Source organism: Coturnix japonica, chromosome 5 (assembly GCF_054131305.1).
Source record: "Coturnix japonica strain WE chromosome 5, WE-NBRP24, whole genome shotgun sequence".
Classification (NCBI taxonomy): Eukaryota; Metazoa; Chordata; class Aves; order Galliformes; family Phasianidae; genus Coturnix; species Coturnix japonica.
The window spans coordinates 23,342,103-23,361,237 of record NC_140667.1 but is presented as its reverse complement, the minus strand read 5'-3'; the positions used below and the strand labels follow the sequence as shown (position 1 = coordinate 23,361,237).

General features: G+C 43.3%; 2 protein-coding genes and 1 long non-coding RNA gene across 19 annotated transcripts in view; 2 read left to right on the top strand and 1 right to left on the bottom strand.

The window, feature by feature from the left end:
* The first annotated feature begins 26 nt into the window (after positions 1-26).
* Positions 27-2,371, top strand: LOC107314781 (uncharacterized). Its single transcript, XR_014946583.1, has 2 exons — positions 27-263; positions 347-2,371. It is a non-coding gene; the product is annotated as an uncharacterized LOC107314781 (long non-coding RNA).
* Positions 2,372-4,730: 2,359 nt separating this feature from the next.
* F2 (coagulation factor II, thrombin) lies at positions 4,731-13,682 on the top strand. The gene is made up of 14 exons (XM_015864484.3): positions 4,731-4,828; positions 5,772-5,935; positions 6,411-6,435; positions 6,615-6,665; positions 7,182-7,287; positions 7,367-7,497; positions 7,872-8,168; positions 8,515-8,625; positions 8,897-9,023; positions 9,500-9,667; positions 9,980-10,153; positions 10,313-10,491; positions 11,952-12,022; positions 12,424-13,682. The coding sequence occupies exons 1-14, from the start codon at positions 4,750-4,752 to the stop codon at positions 12,562-12,564; spliced, it is 1,824 nt and encodes a 607-aa protein (XP_015719970.2). The 5' UTR covers positions 4,731-4,749; the 3' UTR covers positions 12,565-13,682.
* Positions 13,683-14,025: 343 nt separating this feature from the next.
* CKAP5 (cytoskeleton associated protein 5) overlaps positions 14,026-19,135 on the bottom strand; it is a 43,277-nt gene continuing 38,167 nt past the window's right edge. For 13 of the 17 annotated variants that reach the window (XM_015864476.2, XM_015864480.3, XM_015864481.3 and 10 more), the window contains 4 exons: positions 19,028-19,111; positions 18,774-18,933; positions 16,942-17,096; positions 14,026-16,498 (listed from right to left, as the gene is read on the bottom strand). In XM_015864476.2, the coding sequence (XP_015719962.2) occupies positions 16,244-16,498; positions 16,942-17,096; positions 18,774-18,933; positions 19,028-19,111 (654 nt within the window). In that variant the 3' untranslated portion in view covers positions 14,026-16,243. The remainder of the gene's footprint in view (positions 16,499-16,941; positions 17,097-18,773; positions 18,934-19,027; positions 19,112-19,135) is intronic. The other 4 variants (XM_015864479.3, XM_085548702.1, XM_085548708.1 and 1 more) reach the window with 1 other exon arrangement.

Genomic DNA, 19,135 nt, shown 5'->3' with positions numbered 1-19,135 from the left:
GCCCGTCGCCGGGGAAACACCGCCCCGCCTTCCGCGGTTCTCCGGTGCCTTCCGCCCTGCGGCCCGGGGCTGGAGGCGGCTGAGCCCCCGCTGGTACGTGCCTGCGGCCTCGGCGAGCCGCCCGCTGCAGGACCGAGCCCTCCACGGGCGGTAGAAATCCTGCCCAGCTGCCCTCTGCGGTGAGGGGAGACTTGATCACCTTCTGTCGTTAAATAAATGAAGTCATAGAGTGATGGTTTTCCTGCGGAGCCCTGGGATGGCTGGTAGTGGCCTCTTTCCCCGAGGTTTGTGCTCTGACCCAGCAACAGCCGGTTAATTCACCCAGCGTGATTCTGTGTTTGTGCAGGCGATTCCTACTTCTTCAGAATGCGGCCCGACAAAACCAGAGTCCTTGACGTCCCCCGTTGAAGCCCAGAGGCTGCTGCCAAATGCTTCCATAGGCTGCCAGGAGAGGAAAGCACTTCTCCCATACATGAGCCGTGGCAAGCCAAAGTGCCAGGGACTGAGAATGAGCTCCTCAAGGCCATCCCAAACATCAAAGCCAGCAGCAGGTGCAGGGAAGAAATGGACAAGGGTGTGGGTTGTGGATCCACAGCAGAAAATTAGAGATGGGGCAAAAAGAGGCACATTCAGGAGACCTGGATCTGTCCTTTTCCTCATGTTGGGTTCATCTCAGTGTTTGCATGGGCATGTGGGCCAGTGATGCCAGAACAGCTGGGCAGGAAGCCCAGCAACGCAGTCCTGAAGAACAATTGTAGTTACTTGCAGGAAAGAAAGCAACATTTCCAAAGTGTCTACATTGGCATCTGAGAACATTAAAAGTTGCTTTCATTTCTTACACTACTAGTAGCATACTACAGTGAGCACAGTGAATTTTCACTGTCCCCAGCTGAGAAGTTCCTTACCTGCCCAGGTAAGGATTTACAGTTCACTTCAGTACGCTCAGAAGATTTTTGCCTCTCTCTTCCTTTCTCCTGATCTTTTTTCTCATGTTCATGTTCATGTACAGCCCAGGTATTCCCACTGCTCTATCTTCTTTAGTGACCATTTGCCATTTGAGATGTGCTGAATAAAACTGATGCCTTGTCAGGAAGAAAATGTGTCTTTCCAAAGGCCTCATAGGAAGAGATCAACAAAACCAGCCCTAACAGTGTCTTTCAGACTTGCCTGCCCCATGCTTGCATTTCACATGTAGCACAAATGCTGCTTTCATTTACTGCCTCCACAGATTTAGCCTTCATCTCCATTCTGCCCCTCTCCAACAGCTGCATTTCCCCAGGAGGCTTTGTTTAGAGGCCTGCGTTCTGTGAGCTTTTAATATCTACTGTACAACAGAACAGTATGGCATCACATGAGAACGATCAATAGCACTGCTCCCTTTTGGGGTGCTACAAAGACAGCAGTGTGGCAATCAGATGTTCATTTTTTTCCTCCATAAACTTTAATGGCCAGTTTGTAGACAAGGCGTTAGTCACATCCACAACACCTCGATTTGAGATAAGGGCAGGAGGTGAATTCAGCTAATGAACAGGTAAATCTACTTATTTTCAGCTATTTTCTTTCAAGTCAGGGGCAGATGAGCCTGGTCCTTATCCTGAGCTCTTGAATACAGACCGGTGGAAGCACAGGTGGATGAGGGGAGGCTTACAGTTGGAGCTGTAGTTCTTTCTACTGCTCTCCCTTTGCTGCCTATCCAAGCTCTTGCATATTTCAAATATTGACACAGCTGCAAAGTGTTCTCGCTGGAGCTGGGCTTACATGCTACGTTTGAAGCGTGTGCCCTCTGTGACAGCACAACTGGGAGAGATGGGGGAGGAGCAGAGGGAAAGGAAAGGGAGAAGCCAGGCTCCTATTGCTTGATTTACTGACCTGTAACACCTTTCTTTATTCTGAGGCGATTGGAGAGAACAACTGGGAGCAGTTACGAAGTGGTAGTGAGAGAAACACTGTTGTAAATGATTCATTTCATGCTTGATCTGAGTATGTAGGTGCAGGCCTGTGCTATGTTGCATATAGTGGACTAAGCCTAAGGAGCCCGTAGGTGGCTCCCCTGGGCACCTTGTGATGATGCCACCACCATGTCCCTGTCTTTGCCTTAGCAGCAGCATGTTCCCATGTCAACATCCTTTTGTCTGACAATAAAATGATGAATAGAGCTATTTACTTCTAAGGAAATCCTGTCAAAACCCTCAACACTGTGATGCTGGTGGAGCCTCAACATGGATGGGATCTGCGCAGCACGCCATGGCTTGACTGGACATCTGGTTGATGCTGTACACCTTGGGGTACACAACATCTGTACAGATGTAAGATTGTCTCTTGCTATCCCCCTTTCTCACATTATCTCCAATAAATTGTGTTTTAATTAATACATTATGGAGCCTGAGCACCTTTCTTACTGGGATCCATAATGAACACCTGTACTACATTTTGTGTTGTCAGCAAGACCCCAGTAAGAAATGCCTTACTGGAAGGATACGTGAGAAAAAGAATAGATTCCTGCCTCATCCCATGCTCAGGCATGGGAAACGGCAAGAAATACAGGTGAAGAAGTATGCTGCTTGCTGCTGTGCTGTGTAGGTTGCTGTGCTCTGTAGGCAGCATGTTGTCTATAAGCAGCAGGGATGGGACAACACCTGGGATCCCAAAGATGGGACAACTAGTTATGAGCAAAGAGAAGGGACATCCTGGACAACCTCATCATGCGAGCTTAGTGCAAGATGACGACCAAGGAGAATGGCAAATCATGGCTGAAACTGGCAAAAAATACCATCATCTGAAGGAAACTACAATTATCTAATGCTATCCCTCTTTGCCTTCTAAAATTATCTCCAACAAATGGCATTTTAATCAGTGTTGTATGAACTGTAGTTGCCTTTCTTACTAGGATCCACAATGAACACTTGCACAGGTGTGTGTGTATTCATCACTCATCACTCAGACCAAGGGCGTGGGTGAATCTCACATCCATAAAGTCTTGCTCAGTAATGCTCTGGTGAAGGCAGCTCTAATGTCACTTGTCCCAACTGCACATGAAACCAAACCCAAATTATCAAACAGAGTGTAAAGAAACTGTCTTTGCTGTTATCCTGTATAATCCTGTCAGCTGGGCAAGTCCCTCTGGTTGCCTGCTGAGCTTACAGAAACGTGTGCCTGTTTTTGCCTCCTCGCACAGTGCAGAGCAGTAGTGATGGCTGTGTGGGACAGCAGAGACTTTGATTTCAGCACTTCCCAATCCTCTGTTGGAGCACTGATAAATTATTCCCATCCCAGTATCAGTGCAGGCCCTGCCTGCGTGCTTCTAAATGTTGAATCCCTTCTGCTAAGCAATATGGGGTGTTTCTAGGGCTGTGTCTAATCTTATGCACACACACACACAGGTCATTCTGGCTTTTCCCAAAGGTGTCTTTCCAGAATCCAGGTGTGGTGGGCGAGAGTAGGGATACTCCTGTTAGATGAGGGCGGGAGCCTCTGCAACTGCTCTTTGTACCAACGGCCACAGAGTCATTCCTGAGCCACCCTAATGCTAATATTTGCACTCCTTCTATGGAGACAAACATTACAGTTGTATCTGCTGCACAGAGGCACAGAACAAAACATGCTCTCTGCTGGGAGAAACCACTTTTATGCCCTGTAGCAGCCTCTGAGCCTACTCCAACCCTGCCCTGTTTTCTGCTGTTCTCTCACCATTCCAACTTTCTGCATGTAGGAATCACTACAGCATTCGCAGCTCTGGTAGTTCAACTCTTGACTTGCTTGTTAGCTGATGTTGTGGCACCCATATAACTCTTGCCTTCCTGTTCCCACAAGCCTTTGTTTTTCTGCCTGTTTCTGGTGTGCTTGCTGCTTGCTTGTCAGCTTCTGTTTCCTTCTGGATGTACTTTAATGTGTTCCACTGGCGTGGGAAGAGAAGGGAGAGACCAGACTTCAAACTACTTCACCCTCCTCCACCCCACTGGGAATTATAATGCCACAGGAAGTATACACTGAGGATGGCATTACTGACCTAACTGGGAGGAAAACTGAAAATCCACAGAGACTGCAGCCAGCACCCCTTCTGCTACTTGGCATGGGTGAGGGAGATGGAAGAAACTTAAATTGTGTGTTCTCGTGCCAAATAACAGACTGAACCTGCTGATAACTGTGGGGAGAGAAGACAGCTGGACTCTATGGGGGAAAGGGATGGAACTTGCAACTAAAAACAGGAGGAGGACTGGGAATGGCTAAGGAGATCTCCAAGTCTTGCTACATGTGAGGCTGCTAGAGTACAGCATCCAAGAAGATTTTGCAGCAGGGAACCAAGCCCTGATGATGGGGACGCAGCAGTCATGCCAAGAGCTGCAGGAGAGCAGGGTGACACAGAGAGCAGCAGCGAGCTGCTTGGGTTGGGGCAGCTGGCAGGGACCTCTCTACCAGCCCAAGCTCTCCCTGTGCCCTGGTACAAACGTATCCTCTTAATCCTCATGCCATGTTATACACTGGGATGCTAATTTTAATCTGGAGTGTGGCGGAATGTCCAAAGACATTCGGTTTGGTTTCCACTAATTAAGTATGAAAATGAAAATGCCCCAGAGGGAGGGAAAGATGCCAAGAGAGAAGGGATAAGAGGAGCCTCAGTCCTGCTGTCCCTGACACACCATGACCTCTGGAGTCCTGTTTCTTCATTCTGGTTTAATATTAACCCAGCAGGGCTGTGACTCCACTTATTCTGCTCCCTTTGCATTTCCTCTGCAGCCAGGGCTGTACAGCATGGTGCACAGCAAAGCCACTATGCTGCAGGGCCTGCTCCTTTTCAGCCTCCTGCACCTCACCTTGAGCCACGATGGAGGTAAGAACACAGGGAGATGGGCAGTACTGGGTGATTAAGGAAGGAGGATGGGCTTAATTCCTTCAGGTGGTAAAGCCTGTAGAGGGTTTTCCAGGTAATGCAGAAGGAGATTCTAAAAGCCTGTAGCTGGGAGTGAAAGGGTGCAGAGAGGAGAGTGAGTATTTTGCTTCCCTGCCCAGGAGGATGCAGCAGCACCCAGCAGCTGGCAGGGAAAGCTGTGACAACAGCCCAGTGGATTTCACAGGTCACCTGACTGATGGTGGAGGAGAATGTGGCTCAGAACAAGACCCTGTGTAGCACAGCTGTGGGGCTTGTTAGTTCCTCAGCTCACCCCACTGGCTGCAACTCTGCATTGCCTCTCCAGCCATCCTTTATCTGAAGTTTAGGTCATACACAGTATGCAGCCTTCCTGCTTGCTGCTCCTTTTTCTTTTACTAGAGCCTCTACTTCATCTACTTGTTTTTAATATGAGTTCGGGTCCTTTCTATCCCACTGCTGTGTGGGGCAAGACCTGTCACAGGTCTCAGATCAGGGCCTGTGAAGATGAAGATTGACTTTACCTATGCCTATTGCAGTAGTCTGAAATTGGCAAGATAGAAATTCAGTATTCTATCTTTCTGTCAATTCTGGTTGACAGACAGCAGTAGCAAGCTCCAAGCAAACAAACAAACTAGCAGAGCAGATTTGCCAAGGATAGCAGAAGATTCTTGTCACTTCTGTGACCTGGACGAAGCCAATACTGACAGATGAATTATAGTGAGGCTGCTCTGACCATCAGCTGTGGACCTCACAGGTCCTTGACAAGGCTCCCCTTATCTGTATGGTCAGCTGGGGAGGCTGGGCTGTGGGAGCATTACACCAGCTGAGTGAAAACTTCAAGAGGAGACACAGGGACCCTCCCACCATGAGCATCCCTTTGACTGGCAGTGTTCTGACTCGGTAGTTTTCCTGGAAAAGGGGCGGGCACTGTCACTGCTCAAGCGTCCAAGACGTGCCAACAAGGGATTTCTGGAAGAGATGATGAAAGGAAACCTGGAGCGAGAGTGCCTGGAGGAGACGTGCAATTACGAAGAGGCCTTTGAAGCCCTTGAATCCACTGTTGACACGGTACGTCACAGGCCACATCGTTGTCCTGCAGCCAGCTCCTGCCGTGAGACACGTGGGTCACAGACAGCCAGGGGCTGGGATCATAACAGACAATTTTGTGCTATAGATGGAAAGCTATTGTGCCTATCACCCAGGGGGAGACAAGATATCCTTAGGGAAATTCCCTCCTAGAGCCACTCCTGGAAACACACCGCAAATCTCAAATTCTTTTTCCTCCTTTTCTATTTTAAGTGTGAAGTGAAATAAAAGAGAGCCTTCCCTCAACCCCATTAGATAAGAATTTCATCTTCATCTACTAGTTCACTATGGTGCCACACACATTTCAGCAGCCACAGTCCCAGACACTGAAAGAACAGCTGACAGCAAACAGATTTTGAGCGCAGGTGCCTCAAGCCTCTTTGAGCTGAAACTGATGTACTGCTGATCTCTACTCCTCAATATTTATGGTGGTTTTTCTGTTTCTCTGCTTTTACAGGATGCATTTTGGGCAAAATACCAAGGTACGTTGCTTCAAGTTCCTCCATAACCCATCCTGGAGGCGTGGCTCCCTACCCTCTTAAAAGAGCTCACTCACCAAGAAAAACACTTGTGTTTTGTCCCTAGATGATAATCTGATTCAAACCATGATGCTTGTTTAGATTCTTTCATATAACGTGCTTCTTTCTTCTTATTTTGCAAGTATGTCAGGGCACAAAGATGCCTAGGACAACTCTGGATGCTTGTCTAGAAGGTAAGAAGTGAATGTAGACCTTAAGCTCCCAGATACATTGAGTGCCAGGAACTTGCTTCCTGCAGATTTTGGAAGGAAAAACAAAAATAATCTAAAGTTGGCAAGAAAGAAAAATAACAAGGGGAGTTTTAAATTCCTTTCTTGCTCTTTATTTCTCCATTATCTATTTTACAAACTGCCTTACTCCTCCATTGAAATAGCATAGGGTAGATACCCTTATCCCTGTGACAAAGTAATGCGGTCTTGAGTATAGCTCCAGGTTAGACTGGCCTCTCAGAACTGCTCCATCCTGTGCCTTATAGCCAAAGCAGAGCACAGAGCCTCAGGGAGAGCTCCATCTGATAAGGCAGAGCAAGTTTAAGTGATGTGCTCTTCCCATCTTACAAAAAGAATGCCCATGGTTGTGCAGGCTCACACACATCCACAAAGTTAAAGGAATCTGTGGTACTTCTGACACTGAAAAATACTACATCCATTACCACTGACCCAGGCTCACCTGTTTGGGGATTTTGACAGGTAACTGTGCTGTTAATCTGGGCCAGAACTATCGGGGGACAATTAGCTACACCAAATCGGGCATTGAATGTCAAGTGTGGACAAGCAAATATCCACATATACCTAAGTAAGTTCATCTCTTGCTTTCCCCTGCAGTGTTCTCCAGGGTGCCTTTCCTTCCTAGCCTAACCACCCTTTCCTCACAGATTCAACGCCTCCATTTATCCCAACCTCATTGAGAACTACTGCAGGAACCCAGACAACAACTCAAGAGGTCCGTGGTGCTACACACGAGACCCAACAGTGGAACGGGAGGAGTGCCCCATTCCAGTATGTGGTATGTCTCAGCACTACATCCCCGCTTTTCTCCAGCAAGGGACTTAGCAGTAAGACTGACAATAGGAAAGGGGAAAGGATTAGCAAGGAGGGTGCATGTACAATAGAGGACATGCAGAATAGAGGACCTGTGCTTTAAAAATTAAAAGAGGATGGGAAGGAAATGTCATTGAGTTGCCCATACATTCCCATACCAGAAATAACATCTGACGGTACAGCTTTGCTGAGGGTCACTGCTCGCAGGGTAGCACAGCAGAAATTCTCAAATAGAAATGGATGCCCCTTAGAACTCTGTGCATTAATAAACTGGCTCTAGTACTATTTGCTAACAGTAGGGCAAAGCTATGGATTAAATCACAATTTCTGCCTTTCCAGGTCAAGAAAGGACAACAGTTGAGTACACTCCACGGGTCACACCATCAACCACAGCACAGCCTTGTGAACCAGAGAAAGGCATGCTTTATACAGGGACTCTTTCAGTCACTGTGTCTGGGGCTAGGTGCCTGCCATGGGCCTCAGAGAAGGCCAAAGCATTGCTCCAAGACAAAACCATTAACCCGGAGGTGAAACTGGTGGAGAATTACTGTCGGAACCCCGATGCAGACGAGGAGGGTGTCTGGTGTGTAATAGATGAACCACCATACTTTGAATACTGTGACCTGCATTACTGCGGTAAGAAGCCTTTATTGGTTTGAGTAGGCACAAGTGTCAGAGAACAGAAAAAACAAACAAGACAACAAAACATGACTAGATTAGCATGAGTCATGCATGCAAAATTCCTACTTGTCCAAAATAGCCCTTGTGCTAACTTACCATACCTGTATACAAAGTCATTACCTCTCAGGTGTACTCTTTTCTCTAAAGCCTCACACTGATGGATGATGGAAAGCAGCAATGGTTTTCAAACATCATTCCTCCATTGTTCCTACTGTGCATGGAAATGAACATCTACACTGACTGAAATGTAGAGACTGCAGCAGTAGGCTTTTTACCACGTTCATCTTTTTGTCTCTCTCAGACAGCTCGCTAGAGGATGAGTATGAACAGCAGGAGGAAATCTCAGGACGCACCGTCTTTCAAGAGTTCAAAACCTTCTTTGATGAAAAAACTTTTGGTGAAGGTGAAGCAGGTGAGTAAAAAGTTCATAGAGAATTTGCAGTTTCTTCTGCCCACGCACTCGCTGTGCCTCTGAACTACCAGCTTACCAACTGCTGCCAAAAGTAGGGGTGGCAGACACTTAAATTCCCTGAAGGAGCAGCAGAAGTCAAACTCTAGTTACAATTACAGACCTAATAAGCACTCTCTTCCTAGGCTCTTCCAGCTTAGCATGCTGACTTCAGATAAGATTGTGCTGCTGTGAAGCAGGCAGAGTAATGAAAACAGACTGCCTATTTTTTCAGACTGTGGCACTCGCCCTTTATTCGAAAAGAAACAGATAACAGACCAAAGTGAGAAGGAGCTGCTGGACTCCTACAGGGGAGGCAGAGTTGTACATGGGAATGATGCAGAAGTTGGAAGTTCCCCCTGGTAAGTATTACCTCCCTTCTCTACCCTTCCCACACCCTTCATGTAATGGGGAAATAAAATGAGCAGTCTGACAGTTAGCATGTAGTTGGTATCATTTCTAATCACAGATTCTCCAAGTGGTTGACAAGGCAGTAGAATAGCTAGAAAGAAACTTCTTTCCTCTTGGGCTAAGTATACAAGCATCAGGGAAAGCAAGAGCACTGATGTGGTTCATGGTTCCAACCTTACAGGAATAGGCAGGATAAGAAATCTTTGCAAGTGAAGGAAATAAAGCAAATTGTCTATTACGTAAGTTACACATCTCCAGGGTAGATGTGTTTTCAATAAAGCCATCTGTCTTTTTATCAGTACAGCACAATGTGCTTCCATGTTTACTGCAACCCCCCCTTTCCTTGCATAGCACCGAGACACACCACAAGACACATGCATCCAGACAAGACTTCAATCCTGAGCACTCCTTTTTCCTTGTGCCTAAGGCAGGTGATGCTCTACAAAAAGAGTCCTCAAGAGCTGCTGTGTGGTGCCAGCCTCATCAGTAACAGCTGGGTCTTGACTGCTGCTCATTGCCTTCTTTATCCACCCTGGGAGAAGAACTTGACTACAAACGACATCTTGGTGCGGATTGGCAAGCATTTCAGGGCAAAGTAAGAGCCTAGACTAAGCCAGAGTGAACTAGCTCTGCCCTTAAGTAGTGAGATACAATGAGGTTTGGATAAAAATCAGCATCCAGGAAATACGCAAACTAACAGCAGAGGCCTCCCAGTAGTGAGATTTAATGGAGCTATATTTGCTGTGCTTGCTAATCCCAAAGGTTGAAGAGAGGAGAGTAGAACCATGGGAAGTTTAAAGGTGCCCTCCATTGTCAAGGGGGGACAAAGCACCTGAGAAAATTATCAGCCCCCAGAGACTCTCACTTGCTACAGTACAGTGAGTTCTTTCCTTTACAACTATTTCAGATATGAAAAGAACAAAGAGAAAATTGTTCTGTTGGATAAAATCATCATCCATCCCAAGTACAACTGGAAAGAGAACATGGACCGAGATATTGCCCTCCTGCACCTGAAGCGACCAGTCATCTTCAGTGACTACATCCATCCTGTCTGCTTACCTACCAAGGAGGTTGTGCAGAGGTGAGGCATCTGTCCCCTCAGTCCCAAAAATATAGACTACAACATCCTTCAGGTCATCATGGAAAATGATAAGAAAGATGCCTGTTGAGGCTACTTTCAGGAAAGAATCTGGCAAGAGAAAGCTGCTACAACATACTATGATCTTATTTCTTTCCACAGGCTGATGCTGGCAGGTTACAAAGGGCGGGTAACTGGCTGGGGAAATCTGAAAGAAACATGGGCCACTAGCCCAGAAAACTTGCCAACAGTTCTGCAGCAGCTCAATCTACCTATTGTAGACCAAAACACCTGCAAGGCATCCACCAGGGTCAAAGTCACCGACAATATGTTCTGTGCTGGTAAGTACACCTGGACAGGTAAGGTTAAAGCTTGCCATTGAAGACATGGAGTCTGGGTTCCGCATGAAACTCGTGCTACAAAGTTACTGTCGAATAAACTTGCAAATGCCCTCCTCAAGGGAAACTTTCCCTTGACAGTAACTCTTTCAGCTTTCAGGCTACATAAAGGCAGGAGAATTTAGGAAAAAGCTTTTAACACTACGCTGTCAGGCTAAGTAGCCTAATGGAACAATTCCACTAATTATCAGCAACAGCTGTGTGAGAACTGTGCTCATAAAACAATCTTTTCACCAGCATAAGCAGCAGCTCAGCAGCTTTCTACATTAAGGTCTGCAAACCAGCTATTATAATACTTGGTAGACAAACAACCCATTCTTTACTAACTTGCCTCAACTGTTTGAACCTGTTTAATCCTATGCCACTTCTATGGGAACAGACTCCCTCCGATTAATTACAGCAAGTGTGGATAAAGTAATTCCCAGTGTTCTGTTAAATTTCCTGACCAATAGATTAGAATGAATCTATACTCATATTTCTTGATGTCACAGGCTATTTAATGGATCTCTTATAGTTCTGTCATTTCTCTTCCAAGCTGAGAAGCACTCATTCCACTTTTTTTCTACTATAGAAGGAATTCTGTACTTCTGATAATCTTTATTGCACCTTCTTCAATCTCCTCTAGCACTCTCTTTGAGAGAGAAGAGAGTGTTCAGGACACAAACACAGTAATGATTTATGTGCTAGCTCAATACTTCCTGCTACTGCTGTATTCCTAATTCCTGCAGGCATGTCAACAACTATTAAGCTGAGTTTGTGCTGTTTGCATCTGACAACATGCTTGCATCAGGATAGAAGCCAATTTCATGAGCACCCCAACAATACAGCATTCCTATTGTTTCTTCTTCTAAAAAAGCATTTTTGAAAAAACATAGCTGAGATGGAGACATACAGCAGCAAAAAGGAATCTTGCATGACAGAACACGTGTTCATCAAGCATGACAGTGAAACCTCTGTCTTCTTTATAGCAAGGCTGTAAAATAAGCATCCAGCTGGACAAGGAAGTGCAGAGCCTGCAGAATGGCACACATAAAAACGAGGAGGGTAACTTTTCTCTAGTCAATGCAATGAAAGAACAGAGTGCGTGGAACTTGCACACATTGAAGTCTGTGAAACAAAGGCACAGCAGCTCAAGCTATAGCTGCAAACAGCAGCTGACCAATAGCAATTCTGATGAAAAACAGTAATGAGCACAGGGCGGCAGAGTACAGTGATGTTGCAAAGACAGCAGAGATAGCTGTTATGTAAATATTAAAAACAACCCACATTTGCTTTTAAAAGTCCAATGTTTGTAGAAGCAGTAAGCAACCAGTGAGCAGCAGCTCATTATGAAGCAATGCTTCAAGGAAATGATGACCACCACGCTCCTGTAGTCAAAAGCCTAATTTTCCTTTTGCCTGTAGGTTACAGTCCTGAAGACTCAAAGAGAGGAGATGCTTGTGAAGGGGACAGTGGGGGGCCTTTTGTAATGAAGGTATGTTCAACAAGTTCAAAGGGAGACAGAGTTGGGTTTGTGTGATGCTGATGTTATATAATCACCTGAAAAAACTGCAGCAGAGATGAAAACTGCTGAGTGACTAAAGCAAACCCATCTGAAACCTGAGCTGATCAAATCAGATGCATCCTGCAATCATCTAGCTCAATTTCTTTACTGAGTTTCCTGCAGATATAGATCAGCTGCTGAATTCATAAGCAATGGCCAATTTCCACTTAGAGGTTTAAAAGTAAAGACAAAGTTATGCCAACAAGCTATGTTATCTAGCAGATACCAGTCAACTTCAAAGCGGTAACTGTGGTGTAAAAAGGCTGTGGCACAAACAAATCCTAGATCTGAAAATCTTGTTCTTGTGCTAATTTCATTTTTCTTTGCTTTAGAACCCAGATGACAACCGTTGGTATCAAGTGGGAATAGTTTCATGGGGAGAAGGCTGTGACCGAGATGGCAAATATGGATTTTATACTCATGTATTCCGCCTGAAAAAATGGATGCGAAAAACCATTGATAAACAAGGATAGAAGAGCTTCCCTTGCTTGTTCTCAGTTCTGTTACAATATTCCACTTCCTAAAAACAAACACATTGAAAATCTTGAAGTAGGAGTTAAATCCCTGCAGCTTGACAAAGGAATGTGTTTTTCTTTGAAAATAAAAGTTCTCAACCATCTTCTTCCTCGTGTTCATGCTAAGCTGAATGGTACCTGAATCCACGCCATCGCAATAGCTAGAAGCACCAACAAACAGCACTAGCAGTACTGCTAGTTGTTGCTAGATGTTGCCCTTCAAATGTTCTCCACTCTATCAGCAGTAACAATCAACAGATTTGAGACTTCAGATGATGGACTTATGTCACAGCAAGCAAGACCTCCCTTGGACACCATCTATTCCCCCCCTTCAATTAAACTCATTTTCTGTTCCAGAAATCTAAAATGATAACAAACTGGAGATACTTACCACAAAAACTGCAGCATTATTCAAAACGTCACATCAAAAGCAATGATAGCCCTTGTTGGTAAGACAGACATTGTACTCAGCCACAACAGCAACAAAATACCAGCACTGCTCCTTATAAGTTAGCGTCTTAAGTTACAGATGTCATCAACTTGCAACTAATGACGTACAGAAACAGAGGTTTGAATAGATGAAGTAACATTTCTGCACTGCAGTAGCTTTCTATATGACAAGTGCTGCTGGGACCTGGAAGTATATTTTCCAATGGCACAACTAGATTCAGAAGGAAGCAAATTGTAAACACTCAGTTTTCAAAGGTCTTCCAAAGGCAGCATCTGACACTGTACCTGTTTTGTTCTTATACAACTGCTTAGGATTCACCCTTAAAAGAAGTCCCACTTCTTTTATGAGCTCTTGAGCAAAGACACTGAAGTACAATAGTAAACATGTAATACATAACTAGCCAATCTGTTCAGACCAATTTTCTCTCAAGGTAATGAAGGATTTGGAAGCTCTCTTTGCTTCCCAAAACATCATATTCTCAAATCCCTCACAGTGACATCAAGTTACAGAAACAGGCAATAGATAAAGCCGCTTCTGCTTAAAAATGGAGTATTAAGAGAATGACTTGGAAAAAAGATGGTAGAACTATCTGAAATGCATCAGAAATAAACAAAGTTATTAATCAGTTACTGTGTTTTGCTGCCTCATTGAAATTGGCTTATTTGGGCTGTCCTCAAGTTGATTCCTATTTTGATTGCTCAAGAAAAGTCTAAGAGCAACCTCTCAAAGGTACCTGAGGAAACCAACCTCAAACACTCAAGTTCCACAACTGTTTCAAGTCATTGATAACCAGAGACATTGAAAAATGAAAATGCTCAGCCCTCTTAATGCTCAAATCTTATAGCTTCATCCTTTCGCAACTACCTATTATTTGTGAGAAGCCTGGAAGACCTACGGAGAACCAGGACCATACAGTTTCTGGTGTAAGTCACTGTTAATGCGGACTTATTACAAACAATACAGAGGAATCATTTTTAAAATTCAGTTTAATATTATTTAAATATTTTCTGGGCTAAAGATTAGGCTTTATTAATTTATGTGCACAAGTTTTAGTTCAGAACTCCCAGGATATTGAGTCCAACCAAACACTACAAAGACACAGGGCAAAAACTCATTCATAGTAAACAACCATATCTTCTTCTACTCATTATTCCTGTACTTCACTTCCAATCCAGTTTCAAATCTAAAATAGTTGTTTAAAATAGTAGTATGCAAGTTCGCAGGCATTGCCGCTTTAACATCCTGAACTAATTAACAAACAGCTCTTTAAAATGTCTATTAGACATGGTACAGTAAATAAAAATATGGATTCATTTAAATGTTAATTGTTTCAAAAAGCAGCTGGTAACTGAGAGGTAGTGGCAGTAACTCCAGTGACATCCAAACAACTATTTGCCAACAGCCCCACGTGCACAAAGCTGCTGCACTTACCAGCAATAGCCAAAACTCGCTTTTTGCCATTTAGGTCTGTTTAATAAAAGGGCGTGACCACTTCTGGTTGGCATAGGAGACCGCAACTACGGAATCAGAGCGGTGTGAAACAATGAAGGGCATCATGTTAGTTAACACAGGATGAAGACTGCTCACAATTCACCTGCTATCACAGTGCATAAACTCACCACAAGCACCAAGCAGTATTACAAATCCACTGTAACCCCAGCCAAGGGGTCCTGTGAAAGGAAAATTGCAGTCATTTGCAGCAGCTCTGGCATAGTTCTGTCGTATGTGTACTAATTTAAAACCAAGTTTTACTGTAATCAGGCAAGATTGATTCAGCTACAGCCCAAACGCTGAGACTCCTGTGGTCCACAGAGCAAACAACAAAAGCAGCAGTTACATGAGCCAAGATTAGAACCCAGAGTAACAAAACACTGCTTTAAGCCTACCTGTCCAACTCTTCAATAGCTTTGTTCTAGCGATGGAACAGATATGCAATTTATGCTTTACAACCAGCTCACACAAGGCAGTGAAGGAGCAAAGAGAAAACATCATCCTGAGAGATGAAAGTGCTAGGAAGGCTGCACAGTGTAGGTCTTTAAGCTCTCATACTCGCTGCTTCTGAAGAAGACTAGTCAGAATACGCTCCTCACTCAAAAAGCATTGACTACAGCTTTTGAAGATCAGCACTAGCAGGCATTTTCTAGTTATACAGAACAGGAGGGTTTGCTAACATTGGATGTTTAAGTGCAACTGAATATGGTGCTGTGGTCTACTTGCATTTGTGAACTCCATTAGGAAGACCACTTAATCAAATGAGTTCAGGATAAATGAGGCCACTGACTGTACATCACTGCTAATCTATTTCTTATCAACAGCAGTAGGCTCTCTCAAGGAGAAAGCATTTATACACAGAAGGGACTATGCTTCATCCAGGTAGATGCAATACAAGGATTAGTAATTTAAAATAAGCGTGTCAGCAAACTAAATATTCTTGACTTACTTGCAACTTACAGAAACCATAGTCCAGAATAAAAAACAGCAACTACATGGGAAAAAAAATGCACTACTGCTCATAGAAGAGTGCAAAGTCTCAGGATTGCAACCCAGAGATAGTTATTATTCACTCATCTTTCCTATAAAATATCCAAGCTTTAGGTTCATTTCAAGAATAGCTTAGTTCAATTTCTAGATGCCCAGTCACTAACATTCAGGAATAGACAGCAACTTCTCTCGCCAGCAGTCACCGCTGTTCCTATAAAGACTGGTATAGTTAATGCAAACTTTATTTACAAAAGACACTTAAATTAGTTACTTCATGCCATGTGTCCATATAGAATCAACAGTTCAAGGATTACATGGAGAAGAATTCACAAAATTAAAAGTGAGATCACTAAAGATTTTTCTAAGAGTTAAGAACTAGGAAAAAAGACCTTAAAGACAATATTACAAATAAAAAAACAAGTTATGAGAAACTAGTCTGAGCAAGAGGATGGTTGTTTACAGGTCTGTACACTAAAACTAATACACAGACAGCCTTCTATTGTCAAGAGATGCTCACTGAGAAGCAGAGTATGTACAAATACTTGTGCCACAATGACCCAGTCCCTCCAAAATCCACTGTATTATACATAAACCAGTTTGTATACATCAGGCCTAAATGAGGCCATTTAACTATGAAGACTTCTAGTTTAGTAAACTAAAGCTGAAGACAGCCCAAGCAACCGTGATGCTGCCTCTCTCGCATCTCTATTTGCGACTGCTTTTTATTCTCTCCAATCTTTTTTTCAAGTCATCAATATTAGCTGCTGCAGAAGAGTGTGAAGCTGTGGTGGTTCCAATGCCAGAAGAATGAGTCTGATTGGAGTCCAGGTCCAGATGTTGGTACTGTTCTCGTGACTCACGGAGCTGGGAGAGCTTACTGTGAAGCATATCAGTAGAGGATGCAACTGCAGGGACTGCTGGTTTAGAGAGCAGAGATGTCAGGGGTGGTCTGTCTTCCTGCTATAGTGGAGGAAAGTGAAGCGTTAAGACAGACAATGGCAAAAGCCATTTAAAAAGTATAAAACACAGTCAATGGCCATTTTTTATAAAAAGCACTGAAAACAGAAGAAAGGAAAGGAACAACATTGCTCTAGGTCACCAGTGCTATTAAAGTCAGGTGTCAAAGTCAGAACCGTGCAAAGCTAGCTACAGTACTCAGTTCTTACACTGTAAGTAGCTGATGATTAACTTGATGTCAGTATGAACACAAAGGAACTGCACAAGTCCAACCACTTGGACTAAAAAGTCACACTATATCCCTGACATTTTCAGCCTCAGAGCACACCTAGATACTGATGTGAATTTGTCTTAGGCACAGCAGAGCCAAGCATTTGAATTCTTATAAAGGAAGCGTAAATGAGGTACAATCCCACAGGATTTCCAAATGTTGTCAAATACAATACCTTTGCATTGTCAAGGCCACAACGTTGCCTGAGGATTTTTAATCTTTCCAAGTAAACAGAAGGCCCCACTTCCTCCCCATTTGTGTTTCCTATAGATGAAGGTACAGTGTGGGTAGAAACAGGAACACATGTTCCTTCCATCTGAGGAGAAATTCCTGGAAAGGAGGGGTGTCAAAAATAAGGAAAAAAAAAAAAGATTAAAAACCTCAAAAATAAGCCTCTTGATCAGTTGTTTCAAATGAGATGCAAGAGATGAAGAATTAAATCATATGCATGTGCAAAGATAGTAAGACTGGCTCTTTCAAGTCTGTTAGGTAATCTTCAGTTTTCACTCTTTCAAGGAAAACTATAAAAGAAAGACAAAGCAGTAGGAGAGCAGCTCCAGAAGTAGCAGTGATGCTGACAGCTGGCAAAGGAAGGGTATGTGTATACACATGCAGGATGGGGAGAAAGATGCTGACGCAAATCTAAGATAAACAATATCAGGAACCTAACAATTACACTGTCAGGATGGGAAATATTTGGAGCTTTCCATCTTTTGCTACTTTCTGTAGTCATCCCATCACACTTCACCACTGATTCTAAATCCTCTTTACTTGTTCAGATAACCCAAAACTATTGCAAATTCCAGTTCAGTCTGAAACAGTGATGTCTGAAAGGCATGTTACGTGGTGTTCAAAACTTCTCTGCTAGAAGACTAGGGAAGGATTATACATTATGAAAGCAACGTCTTCCATTTTGAAATAAATGGCAAGTTGTAAGGCTTAGTTTGAAAAGGGTTTTGTTTCCATTAGTTTACTGCAAGGGTGTTTAAAAAGATTTAAGGAGAATTACAGTTAAGTGTTTATAGTTGGTCTAACTGAAGTATAGTTTGCAAGACAGAACAATATCCCTTGTTATCTCCAATCATTACAGTAGGGGGGAAGAAAACTGGAGCACAAGTCCAGTTTTGAAAACATTAATAGCTCAATCAACATTTCTCATTTGCAAAGGGCTTCAGATAAACAGGAAGTTCTGCTTTATATCTAGTCAGATTTAAGAAGTGCTGAGATGAACTTTCTTTTGAATGCAATTTACAGTATAGGGATAGAGGAACAAACAGTAGCAGGAGAAAAGACTAAAATAAGAATCATGCAAGACAGTTAAGTTCTTGGAAAAAAAGCAGAAGTTAAAGGTAACTTTGCCACACAACATCAATTTATACTGATGCTCATCTGTCACATTCCCTCCCTAATACTGCATTAGTCATTTATGTTTACCTGCAATGAAAAGACTCACTAACAAATTTAAAGCATGCTTTATGATGATTTATCCAAAATAAAAGATATTTGCTAGATCAGGGTCACCACTACTGCTGTAAAAGCAGTTCAAATTACCTACAAACGTTTAGATTCCACATTAAACAATACTCAGCAAAAGAACAAAACCACTGTACTGTTTTTACAAGCAAAAGGTAAAATATAAACAGCAGCAGCTGCCAAGTTTGCCAAACAGCTTGTATGCTTTCAAGTAAAAACTCCTGTTACCAAAAGCATGAAGCACAGGTAATACTTGTGCCACACTACAGGACAGAACTTAATTACTTGTATATCATGCACCTTGATGTGATGATAGTTTTTAACAACTTCCTTGTAAATGAAGAACTTCTACCCTGCACACCACACTTAACACAAGCACTAAAAATATGTGAATTGCATTGGAATCCCATAAAAGACATGTCTTCACACATGTGCATATATACACACGCACACACACACACAAATCTGGAGATGTTGAAAACATGACACATGCAAGTGCTTCCTATAAATCAATCTTGTTGCTGTAACATGTACCTGTAGAAGAAGCAATGCGTCCTTTTCCCTCCCTTTCTGTTTCTATCAGCCGGAGGCCCCTTTCCACATAGCTCTGGAAGAACTGAGATGAGTTTTTCAGGAAGGGCTCAATATCTGCATCAGAATATTTCTTTTTGTATTCATACAGCTCTGCCAAACCCTGTGAGGGAAGAGTTTCTGGTTATTACTACAATGGCTGCATACACTACTCTACTGCATCATGCTTTCTTCTTCACAGGAAAAGAAGCCCTTACCTCCTTAGTGTTCTCCTTGGAGCCAATCTTCTTAAATATTTCTGCCAAAATATCATTCACTTTGGCTTTTGAAGCTTTTTCTTCCTAAATAAATAAAGGGAAACTTCT

Bases quoted from the DNA above. Each gene is read 5' to 3' on its own strand.
- F2 (XM_015864484.3), top strand. From the start codon at position 4,750: ATGGTGCACAGCAAAGCCACTATGCTGCAGGGCCTGCTCCTTTTCAGC. The intron at 8,626-8,896 runs GTGAGTAAAAAG...CTATTTTTTCAG, and splicing joins TTTTGGTGAAGGTGAAGCAG to ACTGTGGCACTCGCCCTTTA. The intron at 12,023-12,423 runs GTATGTTCAACA...TCTTTGCTTTAG, and splicing joins GGGGGCCTTTTGTAATGAAG to AACCCAGATGACAACCGTTG.